This window comes from Macrotis lagotis, chromosome 1 (assembly GCF_037893015.1).
Source record: "Macrotis lagotis isolate mMagLag1 chromosome 1, bilby.v1.9.chrom.fasta, whole genome shotgun sequence".
Lineage (NCBI taxonomy): Eukaryota > Metazoa > Chordata > Mammalia > Peramelemorphia > Peramelidae > Macrotis > Macrotis lagotis.
The window spans coordinates 757,686,092-757,700,051 of NC_133658.1; the positions used below are offsets into that span (position 1 = coordinate 757,686,092).

The 13,960-nt window shown below is 39.4% G+C and overlaps 2 protein-coding genes across 5 annotated transcripts in view; one reads left to right on the plus strand and one right to left on the minus strand.

Moving 5' to 3' along the window:
- Positions 1-9,134, plus strand: LOC141508100 (transmembrane protein 218-like). Its single transcript, XM_074216410.1, is given in 4 exon segments — positions 1-291; positions 294-345; positions 1,170-1,272; positions 4,396-9,134. Coding segments are annotated over 4 exon segments (372 nt in total). The 5' UTR covers positions 1-209; the 3' UTR covers positions 4,531-9,134.
- Positions 9,135-10,032: 898 nt separating this feature from the next.
- SLC37A2 (solute carrier family 37 member 2) overlaps positions 10,033-13,960 on the minus strand; it is a 29,667-nt gene continuing 25,739 nt past the window's right edge. The window contains exons 15-19 of one of the 4 annotated variants that reach the window (XM_074216406.1): positions 13,669-13,747; positions 13,358-13,455; positions 12,916-12,980; positions 12,565-12,620; positions 10,033-11,160 (exon numbers count right to left, since the gene is read on the minus strand). In XM_074216406.1, coding sequence (XP_074072507.1) covers positions 12,590-12,620; positions 12,916-12,980; positions 13,358-13,455; positions 13,669-13,747 — 273 coding nt within the window. In that variant the 3' untranslated portion in view covers positions 10,033-11,160; positions 12,565-12,589. Of the gene's footprint in view, positions 12,621-12,915; positions 12,981-13,357; positions 13,456-13,668; positions 13,748-13,960 lie in introns of all 4 variants that reach the window. The other 3 variants (XM_074216407.1, XM_074216408.1, XM_074216409.1) reach the window with 3 other exon arrangements.

Below are 13,960 nucleotides of genomic sequence, written 5' to 3' on the forward strand. Positions count from 1 at the left end.
ACATATTAATCAGAAAATCCCCTTTCTCCACATCCACTCCTCAGTACACCACTCCTTCAGTCAACTGGTGCTCAGGCTTGGGTTTTCCACACACAAATGAATGACTTAGATAAAAACTGGAAATATAAGGAAAGAAGAACGCAAATGGAGCACATAGGACATTTAATTCTGTTCTTGTGGCAGAGCAGTGATGCAGAGCCAAAGCAGCAATGCTGATGTTTCCTTTCTTCTCTAGAATGACTGGCACTGTATTTGGAGTGGGTGCAGGAGTATTCATCTTAGCGCTGCTTTGGTGTTGGTATTGCTGCTGTGTGTGCTGTTAACCAGAGTCTCCGGTCTAGCTAGGTAAGATGTTCTTTCCAGCTGGGGAGTCCTAGGTGAAAGCAATTAGAGTTGAAATCGCTGACACTCATTAAACATTTAGAATTCAGGAGATCATTTTTATAATTACTGGCAGTATGAGTGAGTTGCATTTTAGTCCATCATAAACACTAACTGTGTTACTTATTGTCTAAAGGGGAAGATTTATTTAGTTTTCACTATGAGGTAGAAAAATGTATCTTAAATATAGGGAAATGTGCTTTCTCTTTCTCTGCCTTTCAGGAAAAAAAATTTTTTATTGTTTAGATTTGTAGAATTAGTTCTTTCTCTGAAACTCCAGGTCTAGGCCCAGAGAAACTGGAGAAGCAATGAATACCCCAAGATTGTGAAACTAAGGCCATAATCTAATCTCTGAAAAGCAATAGTTAAATGTGCTACACTATGGATGTCTATCTGTACTGCCAGAGTGAAAAGAGGGGTTGTACTAAGTACCTGAGTATTTATGCAAAAAAAAAAAAAAACAAAAAAAACATGTTTTGACTTGAATTGCTATGGTTATTACAATGTGCTTATATGATCAGGGGCAAAAACAAAGCCCTCTGACTTGCAACATCAGAAATTTGGATCCTGTTAGGAATACTTATAGCTAGTACCTACCTAAATCAGGATCAAGAGGATGACTTTAGAAAAATCTCTTAAATTTACTGAGCTATTCAGATGGACAACAGGGCCCTCTGAGCATTGTTTCAGAATTAGAACCAAGAATATTGGCTCCTGGGAGCAGTCTAAGCCTAACACATTGGTGGAAAATAAGAACAGTACTTTCAATATTTATGCTTGTCTTTCAGGTTCTCTTTCATTTTTGTTTTCCTTGCTGCTCTGATCATCACAACAGTTCTATTGCTCTTTCCCCGGGCCTCTGAAGCCCCAACCCCAGAGATAGAATTTAAGGTAAAAATTCAGTTTCTTTTTACTGAATTGTGATTTTTATGGCTTTCCCGAATATAATGGGACCTTTCCTGATATAGGTTTGATGTTATGACATTGGAAGAGCTATGATGGCAGAACAAATGAAGGAGAAAGCTCAAGAGGAAGTTTTTAATTCCCTTCTGCCCATTCTCTTAAGAAAAACAATCTAGTTCTGAGTTTTCACTGGAACACCATAAGACATTTATATATGTGTTATATTTTCTCAAAGCTCAATCATCTCAAACAAGCAGTACAGTCTTCAAAGCCAATACAGACTTTGTAGTGACTTAAGGTTGCTGAGTGGCATATTTTTCCTCCTTAGCATAAATTTGGCTTATCTGTGAAGTAGGGAGAATAGCTCCTCATTGAGAAAAATAGTGAAGAGGAACATTTTCTTTTGAAAGCTGAATTATAGGAGAAACTCTTTGGAGAGGCAGCATGGTGTAATAAAAAGAGGATACAACTTGAAGTCAGAAGTCCTGGCTTCAGAACTTAGCTAGTTGCAAGGTCTTTAATCTGGTTCATAGGGAAAGTGCCATGTAACATGTGATGTAAGTTATAAAAGAATTCCATAAATGTAATCTTGTTGTGATCCCTTTTTTGCCTCATTATCACCTTGTCTGCTAATTTTGTTGTCACTGCCCCAAAATCTATTTCATTATTCTGAAAGATTGTAGCTATACCAGAGAATGATATCTGGCCTCAGATCCTTGGACTGTGTTCCTGTAGTTTGATTTCCTTTCTCCTATCTTCCCTTGGTGCTCAAATAGCTGCACAAAGCTGTTAGGCTGAAAATTGTTCTTTACTCTGTAACTCCCCTAGGCCCCAGTCCTCCTAAAGGTAGTAATTATTTTCATTATTCCAGGCCAGGCCAAGATGAAAACATTTTGGCCTTTCCTCTTAATGGCCAAGAGTTCTTACTTCTTGGTCATATCCTAAGTTGATTTCTTTTTCTTTTTAAATGTTTTATTGATGCCTTTCTTTTTTTCTTCACTGTCATTTCCCATTGACTTTCCTATCCTCCCCCAACAAAATAACCTTCTCCTTCCCTTCCTCCCCGCCTCCAACAAATCAGTTCAATAAAAGCAATATCACTCATTGGACATGTCTAAAAATGTATTCTTCAAGTCTATTTCATTTTTTTTTTTAGCTTTTTCTTTTTGCAAGGCAGTGGGGTTAAGTGGCTTGCCCAAGGCCATACAGCTAGGTCATTATTAAGTGTCTGAGGCCGGATTTGAACTCAGGTACTCCTGACTCCAGGGCCAGTGCTCTATCCACTGGGCCACCTAGCTGCCCCTAAAAATGTATTCTTCATTCAGAAGAGCAGCACCTTTCTGATGAAAGGAGGCAAGCTAAGCTTAGCTTTTTCTTCTTTGCCAACAACCCAATAGAAACAGCATAAACTATCACTGCTGCCACAGAATCCCTATAGAGAATTTTTCATAGCTGAAATGGAACCTCTCCAACCTGTACAAGGCATAAGTCTACCTAGAATTGTCAAGATTAAACACTTTAGTTATGAAGACTTATGAGAATGTTTTTTATTGTCTTGAGAAATTATATTTTTAAATGCCAAGATTTCTGCTGTTTCAGAAAATCACTTTGCCATTATAGGTGCCATCTGTCTTTATGTGAATTGGGGCAAATTTCTGCCTCAATTTCCCCATCTCTGAAATGGCTTCCTTCTGTCTTGGGCTACTGCAAATATGAATTCTAAAGGAAAAGCACTATGGAAAAAAGATATTATGAAATCAATCATCCTGTGTCACAGGAGTCTCAGACTCAAGAAAAAAAGTAGGGTTTGGACAAATTCTGCTTGTCAGCATGGCCAGCAAAATGGGAGTTCTCATTTGCAGGATTTCCAGAACTGGCCCCTGCAGCAACCCAGCTCAATACCGTATCAATAATACATGACCTGGGCCTTCTGCAACCAAGGCCTGCTAATTGGCTAATTAAAAAGTGAAACGTGTCGAACGAGCAAACATGTAGCCCGCAAGAGATTTGTTCTGTACTAGAGCCAAGGTCAAACTTATGTTAAAGCTGTTTCATCAAACTGACCTTTGTTGTAAGCTGAGCATGGGGCAATCCCTTGAGCAGCCAGGGTGGTTGCAGCCCTTTTCTTCTTGGGGTCTTTGGATCTCAGCAATCACACTGGTGCTTGGATTTGACAGGTGCTCTGTGTCTGGATCACCACTCAGGCATTTGGGATTATCTTCCAGGTGTTATGTTCAAAGACCTTGAAAGCTGTGACATTATCCATCTGCAGTTTGTATTACTGTCTAGCTAGGTTGATATAGATTATCAGCATATGAATTTAGGAAGAATAGTGTGATCTGAGGTCATTCAGCATGATAGTGGAGCTAAGGAGGCTAAAGTCAGTGCTTCAATCAGTGCCAAAACCAGAATCTTCCAGTGTGGCTAGTTGATAGTTATTGATTTCTTTCAATGATCAGCTTATTGACTTTGGGAATGCTACTGAAACAAATATTTTAGGCAAGTGTTATAAGCAATTGGTTACATTAGCCCTAGTAATGTTGGGTGGGTAAATATTTATAAAAGGACCAAATACCTTCAGATGAATGCTACACAGTATTATTTTAAGGTTCGTGCTATCAGGGACTTTCTGGCTTCATATTAACTCAGTCTCTCTTAAAGTAGACAACATCATCCAGGACAGCTAGGTGGTACAGTGCATAAAGCACTGGTCCTGGAGTCAGGAGGATCCGAGTTCAAATTCGAACTCAGACACTTAATAATTACCTAGCTGTATGACTGTGGGCAAGTCACATAACTCCATTGCCGTGCAAAAAAACAAAAAACATCCAGGGAATATAGTTAATGATCCTTCTAGAACCCCTCTAGGTGGTTGCTAAACCCTTACTTATCCTTTTACTTGTTAAAACTCTAAATTCGCCTCGGTTCTAAAAGGGAAATCCCTTTTCTATTTAGAGAGGTAAGGCAGAGTGGGGTCAGGTCTGAAAATTGTAAACATCTAGAATTAGGGACCTTAACTAGAGATTTCAGACTCAATAAAACAAAGATGTTAAAGTGAAAAGCAGCCCAATATCTGTCACTTTTGACATTTTTTTTCTCTCTATTCTCTAGATCATAGACAAATTCTTCATTGGTCGTTATGTTCTACTGGTTTTTCTCACTCTTTTCTTCCTTGGAAGCCTCTTCCTGGTTTTAATTCACCACATCCTGGAGCCAATCTATGCCAAACCACTTCGGTCATACTAAGGATTTATTCAGAGAAATACCTTAAACTACCAATTGAATGGAGCTTCAGCTTTTTGGCATGGGCAGCTTTCATGTCTTGGATCTGGCAAGAATTCCATGAGTATGGGGATTCATCAAAGGAGCAATGGAATTATGCTGGGATGGATGAATTCTTCATTGACTTGTAATATCTTCACAATTACCTTGAATGACTGCATATCACTTCCCTTTTTTTTAATACCTCAGTTTTCTATCTATTTAGAATCAAAAAAAATAATACATAATTATTTCGGAGTGGGATTTTAATAAATTAGACAGGATAAAAGTGAAATGATTTAAGGGAAGAAAATATTTGCCTATAGTTAGCAGAGGTCAAAAATCAGGTACTTTATGATGATTTATGAAATTAGATTGCTTTCAAGATCTAGTTCATTTGGAAAGGAAGTGTGCTTAGATCTAAAATGTTATTTTTGTATTTTGGAAAATTTTGTATAGTGGTTAGTTATAGACCATTTTATCTAGAGAACTCTAAAAAGACATAGATCTGGTCTCATTTCCTGTCTAATAAAACTGCTAACACTGTTTTGTGTATTCCAAGTTTGATTAGAGGTAAGAGAGGAGGTTAAGGAAGTAATAGCCCTTACTTTAGTAGTGAATAAATTGACTATGTATTGCATCCGGTGTCCTCCAGGAGTAGTCTTCTGACTTAAAATCAGAAACCTGAAAATGAGGGCTTGCAGGTCAAATAAGCTAAAGTTTTTGAAACTTCTAGACTTTGGGGAAGTTTAATGTTACTTTGTAGCTGTGGAGTCTGATTATGAGCACAGAGAAGACAGAATTACTGCTCAGAAGGTATAGAATCTAAATTTTGACAGAGACAAAGCTTAGGGAATTGAAATATCAGGCATAGGGACAGGTTGAATTTTTCCCAACTTGTAATGTTTCCTACCTCATCATCTTCAGTTAATTATAGAAGTTAAGACTGAAACTTCACCGCAGAAATAGAGGCTTCAAAGGGAACTATTTGTGAGGAATCTGTTTTGTCACAGACCACATGTAAGGGAACAAAACGGGTAACTGGGAGATCATCTAAACAGATTGAAAGGCAAGAGCAGGCTAACAGATTTCATATTATTGTACTGTACTCGGGCTTGGAGCAGTTGCATCTGCTGTTCCTGAGGAGCCCAGGTGCCTAAGAGATGCAGCACAAAGATGCTGGGCTAACCCAAGTGGAACACTGATTCCTAACAAGCACAGGCTTTTTGCTTGTCATCTTCTCCTGGGAGAGTCCCTACTGAAAGAACAAGTCTGAGAAAGCTCCTATGGTAGGTGACTGGTCATAAATCTATCCCCCTTCCACTTTCTCAATAGATGTTGAGCTGTCAGATCATTCTGTTAACAGCAATGGGGCTTTCAAGGCAAATGAAGTTGGGAATTTCTCCCTGATATCAGCATTCATAATCACCTATTTCAAAAACAGAATTTACAGGCTTGGGGGTGGCAGGAATGCCCTTAAACAAAACTATATTTTGTGAAAAGCATACTTTTACTGTTTTCTAAACTTCCACTTACTGGACTTGAAATCAAAACTACAGGGCTGGTATCAAAAGAATCTTCCAGTATCTATCTTAAGCTCCTAGAACCCAGGGAAGAGAGGCTGATATCTATATTATATCCAAATTTTTCCCACAGATGTAGTAAGAGAAACTCAAAACAGGCTCATTTTTCAGCTATTTAGGGCTATTTCAAAATGCATTGAATGTGTAAAACATGTACTTTGTATGGGGTCTACCTGCAGAAAATTGACAAGGTAAATGGGGTACACATCATACATTATGTAATATATGTACCACAGACAATTCTCCTACTTTTACTTGATTTGTTTCACTGAATTCAGTCAATTGGCATCCTGGTAAATACTCATGATATGATGGTTGTTTCTCCCCATCAGTTTCCTTCTTTTCTACCAGAGCTGTACTCTCCCATCTATCTTCTAGGACCATTACCCATCTCTCAAAGCCAACAATATCAACTTTTGGCAAGATCATCAAGTCCTAGGACTTAACCTGTCCCCTTTCCCCCCCATTTCTCTGTCTAAGGTCAACTTTATCTGTTTCCTAATAATGCTGAGTTCTCAACCACTACCTCCTTTTTTCCTCATTACTATCTTCCTCCCCCACTCTCCAGGCCTCCCAATGGGTCTCTAAAAAGGAGAAATGCAAAGAGTTATTGCTTTTTAATTACAAGTGCTATTGTAGCATCTATAAGGAGGAACACTTTAGGCTTAATTGAGACCAAATGTGAAGTTAAATTAAATGAATAACTAATTAACGTAATGCTCTTGCATTAGCCCCGTGTGTGTGCTGAGGCCCAGAGAGAAGGCTTGACTCCAGGCCTCTAGTGAACATACTGTGCCCAAGGCAGAAGTGGGGCAGTAATCTTGGGGACTGGGAGAAATCACTGTAGAAAAGCAAATTCCCAATGCTGGGTTCCCCAAGACCCTTAGAAATATATAAACATAACTTTTCTCAATTGTACACCTCTCATGGTAGGATATCAAAGTACCAGGGTTAAGAATTAACAAACTTCACTGCCAGTCATACATGGAAAAGTATTGTTTAACCCACATATAGCAATTTTCTAGGTATGCCCAGTTTATGGGATAGCAAAGCCTCAAGCCTGGTCAAGCTCTTGAATGAAAAAAGATAAACAAGACTTCTTAACAAGTCTGTATGGACAAGATGGCAAGACTAGAAGCAAAAAAAACCTTTTAGATTAAGCCAGATAAAGTTATTGAGGCATGATTGTAAGATTTGTTATCATTTTTCAGGTGGGCCCAATTCTTTGTGACTCCATTTGGGGGTTTTTTAGCAAAGATAATGAAGTTTGCCATTTTCTTGCTCATTTTACAGATGAGGAAACTGAGACAAAGAGGATTAAGTAACTTTTTCAGGGTCACACAGCTAGTAAATTTCTGAAACTATCTGAATTCAAGAAGATGATGAGTCTGTCTGATTTCAGGTCAAACATTCTATACAATGGGACACATAAATGCCCTGAAAAGTAGAATTGAATTCATGGAAATCAAATGGAAAGTGTTTCAGAGAAATGAACCCACACAACCCATACAAAAGATGACATGGGAGATATATTACCCTATATTTTAATTACTCCTAATCGATCATTCTTCACTTCCTTTAAACTTTAGTCTTCTTCCTGTTCTCCAAATGGGGGTAGATTAAGATTTAGTTCTTCAACTTGTCTAACTCTGTAATTTCTTCTGGGAAATCTCATTTTTCTTAATCTTCAGCTATCATCTCTATACTATACTGGTGATTCCCAAGTCCCTATTTTTAGTTTTGATTTTTCCTATGCTCCAGTCACATGCCTAGCTTCTTAATAGTCTATATGGGCATTCCTTGTCTTCCCAAACTCAACTTGCCTAATGTCAAATTCAGAATTTTCCCCTATTCCCCCAACCTTAGCCAAAACTAAATTCTTCATTTCTATGAATGATGTTATTGATACAAATGAAATCTGTATCACTAAATCATGAAAATTTTTCTTTATTGTCTCTTGTATATTATCTCTTTTCTACTACCCACCATGCCTTTTCTCCTATCTCTGCTCCTTCACATCACCATTAAACTTCCATCTATCTTATTCAATAATCTTTGATACCCCCCCAAGTGCCCATAAAATATAACCTATATTCCTTTACTTGACATCCACAATTTGATCCCATGCTTTCCTGACCCTATCACCATTTTCCTAAACAAATCTAATCATTTCAGTAATTCTTAAGCATGCCACATTGGGCAGCTAGGTGCTACAGTGGATATAGTGCTGAAGTTGAGAAGATTCATCATTCAGAGTTCAAATCTGGCCTCAGCCTGGCTAAGTCACTCAACCCTGTTTGTACTGTTGTGCTGTGTTGTGTTTCATTCTATAAAATGAAAGAAAGAAAAAAGGCAAACTACTCTTTACCAACGTCACAAAGAATAAAATACACCTAAATAACAACCCATATGATTTTCCTTAAAAACATCCCTTTTTTTCTCTTTCTAAAGCACAAGTACTTTTCAACCCTTTATCTTGCTATCTTCCTACCTATCCAAATACTACACATCCTTTAAGTTCTTGCTTAAATTCCCTCTTCTTCCATGAAGCATCCCCTAACCAGTTTAGCAGTGTTTGCTTTCCTTCTCCAAACTCAAGTAGTTTTGTTTATAACATTCCTTAGGCAATTGATGACAACTTTGTAAAAGCTCTGGTATTGTTATTTAACTCTCTATATATCTCTAGTTTTTTGAACCAAAATGTGAAGTCAGTAAGCACAAGGAACAAACTAACCCATTTTGTATTGTCCTATTCCTAATATGTATCAGACAATAAATTATTTTTCTTGATAGATGGGATACTTTGGAGATAGCTCAGTTTAGGGAATTTTTGTTTGCTGGTGGTAGTAATCCATCTTGGAATAGCTCTCAAATCTCTAAATTAGTGCCACTTAAAACCACGGAGTCAATTCATTGTCCATAAACTTGGAGAGAAAATAACTGAATTATTGCATTAAGGGGCAATGCAAATTAAAAAGAGGAATAAGGGAGTCATAAAACAAGTAATGAGGGAACCATGAATAGTGGGATACACCACAAAGTATACCAAAATTCCCAAGTTTCTTTTATAGGTTTGGGAGATAGCTCTGTTCTCCTTGACTAGCTCCAAGAAAGCTTCTATTTAGGCTCTGGGCACCATTAAGGTTCTTCCATGGAGTGGTATCACCATCTAGTGGCCAAAAGAGATAGTGGCAATGCTAAATCAAACTATCAACAGACAGTCTCGGGGATGAAGGGGGTAAAGTCTATTGTATATTGAAAGCACTAAGTTTAATAGTGAATAGATTCTTCCTATAGCCATTCTGAAGACCCTTATTTTCTTCTTTTGCCCTCATGGCCAGAGTAAGGTTTGATAAATGGTCATCTTTTTAACTACTTTCTAAAATCTGAATGTTGTTGGGGAACACAGAGTGGAAAGAGATAAAAGTATCAATTCACTTTTTTTTTTAGTTTTTGCAAGGCAATGGGGTTAAGTGGCTTGTCCAAGGCCACACGACTAGGTAATTATTAAGTGTCTGAGGCCGGATTTGAACTCAGGTACTCCTGACTCCAGGGCCGGTGCTCTATCCACTGCGCCACCTAGCTGCCCATCAATTCACTTGCCAAACAATTTATGCCCAGCCAGAATATCATAATGAGCTATCTCAGCTAATGCAGGTCTATGAAACCTAACCTGCCAAAGATGCTTGGTTTTGTATAGCCTCTGTCTTCTGGCTTCTTAATAGTGGTGTCAACATCCTTTATGAATTCCAATGAAAAATCACTATCAAACTAGCCCTAACATCACCAACAACATAGTCTTATAATGCAACCTCAAAACAATCAAATTTAGGTACAATAATCCAAATCCTAGGTATTGTTAGAAAACCAAAGTATGGCGCACATAAAAAACAGAATACAGTTATAAGGATGATGAAATATGGCTTTAAATAATATAGCTTTGGTACAAATAGCCAGGAGACCAGACTGGCAAACAGCAACAATATGAAGGTAGTTATTTATAGAATTGAATTCTCTAAGTAAAATCACACATATTACAGCAAAAAAGGCAATTATAAATAGCACTTAACATCTCTACAAGCAAGAACCACAGAGGAGAAAATGAGTCTTCATTTGTACTTATGGTTATTGGCAATGCAATATAATCAATGTTTTTCATCTTCCCAACTATGTTTTAAGTTTTTTGAGGGAAGATTGACTGTTATACTTCTTTATCTTGAATAGAACCGATTTCAGTACTAAACATATGGTAGAGGTCCCCAAAATATAACCAAATTAAGATAAAAGGCATCACACACATACAAACAACTCTTTCCAATTACGCTAACAATAGCTGACAAAAATCTTCCATTTATCAATACAAAGGTTATAATCAAGGATGATGAATTGTCAAAAACATAGTCATAGTTGGTGGGGAGGGCAGTAAAGGGGGGGGAGATTAAATTTGGGAGTACAGAGATATGGTCATAGAGCAGGGAAACAGAGAATAGACCCCAAACTCTGTAGTTGTTCACCTGAAAACATAGTAAGGCACTTCTGTAATAGAAGGGAACAATTGATTATAAAGTCAGTTCAAATATAATGGTGATGGGGAGAGGAGAGGAATAGTATGGCCTATTATAGTGCTTTGTCCCCACAGAATCCTTACCTTCTCTCCTGGCACCTAATTTTTAAGATTCACCCAATTCAGCAAAGGATCTAGACTTAGGATAGGCAAAAGGCTATGCCTTTCTGCTTGTGATCGAGATACCACCTTAGTTCCAGCCTTACTATTTTAGAATGTACTACTTTCAACACACTTCCTGTTTTAAAAGTGTAGTTTTCTTTAATCTAGGATTCCCTGAGGCTGTTGAGCCTCTTTCCCCTGGAAATTCTATCAAGTCCTATGCAGGTCCCAGGGCTGGCCTGGGGCTTGGCAGCTCTGGCTGCCCCAAAAGTTTTTTTTATGTCTGTGGGTGTCTCCATTGGGGAGTTTTCCGGGGATCCAGCAGATATCCTTGGCTCCAGATTGGGGCCTTATATCTCTTTATATCTAGAAGGAAGATGGAAACTCAGGTTAGGGAGCTACAATAGAGATGAGAGGGTCAGGTAGACTCTTATAACCCTCTCAGAATAGGAGTGGGGAACTTTTTTTTTTTGCCAAGGGCCATTTAGATATTTATAACATCATTTGTGGGCTGTATTTGGTCAAATAATTCACCCCTAAAAAGCTACTGATTTATTGAATTTTGAGTCACCCCTTTGGTTGCCCTGGCAATGCTAGACCAATATGGCCTTCAGGCCAGAGGTTCCCCACCCCTACCTTAGAAGTACAGTAGTTTGAAATACCCACCTCGAGTTCTACCTTAGGTCATTTATAAATAGAGTGTGAGGGTAGAAGCTCTAAATCTCCCTTCTACTATAAATAAAGTCGTTTCTACAGGGAGCAAGTTAGAATAGAGCCACCTGATTCCTCTTCCTCCTTTTCAGCACTTCAGTAGGTCACTCCCTTCACCCTTAGTCCATCGTGTGTAAATGAGTGAGAGGGGCACCAATACATAAATAAACTGTTGCAGTCTTAAGTGCTGCCTAGTCCTCCTTTAGAGAGTGCAGCATGGTTTCCAGTCTAGTCCCCAAGACCCACCATCTTCCATGTCTACATAGACAATCAATTCCCTCAAGGGAAAGAACTCTCCTAAATCATCTTTCCCCAGATAAGCAGCAGTAGAATAGAGGCCTCCCAGGCTTCCCGTGGAGTACAAAAGAAACTCCCTTCCTGCCCTTCTCCCATCTAGTCTGGGTTCAAAGTATCAACCAAATTCCTGCAAGCAAGAAAAACAGGCCTAGGAGGAAAAAAAATGGGGGGGGGGTGGAGGGAGGAGATAGGAGGGGGATAAAGGAGGAAATGACATAGAAAGGGTTACCCCTACCACCACCAAACAGAGTCCCAGTCTCTGACCAGCCCCTTTGCCTTTCCCCTTCTGCCTATGGCATTCCATTTCCTCCCTCCCCACCACCTTTCTTCCCCCATAACCCAGATAGACTGTCAACAAAAAGCAGAGGGAGAACCAGGTCAGGTATCTCCATTGGACTTGATTAGAATTCAATTTTATTGATTTCTTTACTCCACAAGCAGAGATAATCTTGGATTATGAACCCCATGGCAGTGGCATTATGACTGCAAAGAGTCTTAACTCCAAATTTTATCCCCCATCCCCAAAGGCTCCAGAAAAAAAAAAACTTCTAAGATCTGATCTTCCCCACAGAAGGCAGAGGCTCCTGTCCAGTTCTGCACTTTCTAAGGAAGCCCAGTGCACATTACATTCTATTTAAATCACAAGTCCTTGGAGTTGACCCTTTGAGAAACAAGCAAGAGAAATCACACTGGTGAGGAGAGTTGGCATGCAGTCCTGGTTCCGATTGCAAAGGAGTCATAGGACTAAGGGAACATACTTACAATACAAACCACAGCCCACCGGACACTACCTCAGGTGGGTTAGGGCCAGACAAGAGCTATGAAGACATATGGAAGACAATGAATGTTAGTAATAGTTAGCAAGATGTTGGGAAGGAGTGCAAGAAGCATGGAGGCTGGAGTCTGATCACACTAGGCTCCCTGGAGTCTAAGTTAAGAATTTTCAGGGAGCTGGGGCTTAAGCAAAGCCTCAGGGTAGTTTTAGAAAAGTCAGAGATTAGTCTCTGGTTCTCCAGCAGCACCTGAGGTAGATTAAGATTTGGAAGAGCCCCTAAAATTGGGTGCCTAAGCAAACCCTCCAGTTCAAGGACCTTAAATTTCAAGAGAACTCACCCTCCATTTCTATTCACACATCCCCTCCAGGCCTGGACCTCTTTAAACACCAATCGAGAGAGGAACTGTATGGGAGAGGCAAACAGATGGAGAAGTATGGAGTTAGTTACTATCAGTCATTGTGGAGGTCTGGAGTAAAGAGATAGGGTCTATCAAGGCCTTCTACATAATACATGTATTCCATAATTATTTGTTGATTAATTATAAGGTGGAAGGATAGTACTCAAGAGTGATAGATTATATGAGGAATGTATTATAGCTCTGAACTATCCTATCCAGAAAAGATATCAAAAACCCCCACTAAGTACACTCCCTTCTTTATAGTTCCAGATTTTTGTGCTCCAAAGTTCCAGCTAAGCAGCCAGGTGAGATGCCCATTATTTTGGGTAGGGACCAAATGCCCCTTTCCCACACCCACTCTTGACCCAAAAAAGTCATTTACCAGGCAAGCCAAGACATCTGCAGAGATAAGCATATAGAAGACATTATTCCAGCCTGTAGGGGAGATGAGTCCAGCTAACAGGGGACCTAAAGCAGCACCTGGAAAGAGGAAAAAGACAATGTGAGGAGCAAAGCAAGATGGTCCTGATCTCAGGTTGGCCAAATCTCTGCTGTAACATTCTCCCCATCACTCAGGGGCTCCTCCAGCCCACCTCATCCTCAAGGTCTCAATCAATGCAATGGAAGAGATGAGTACTCAACTCACCACGATAAAGAGTGGGAAGGACAAGGACCCAACCAGACAACACTAACCTATGGAGCCAGTCCCATCAATAATGGCTGTTACAGTGGAAAGGGCTTTGGCATTGCCCCTCAGACTCTTGTGTGTACCCTGGAGAGGTAAAAGAGTAGAATCAGAGGTCCAACCAAACAACTTGCATCTCTTATTTAGCCAGGCCCACCATGCAGCCAAACATTAAGGAGAGCATCAGCATCTGACTTGGGGATAACTTCAATACTGGCAAAAGGACATGTTTGATCTTGGTATTGGGGAGATGCCTGACTTAGGAGAGAGAAAGGAACACAAAGTTTATTCAGAAGGGGA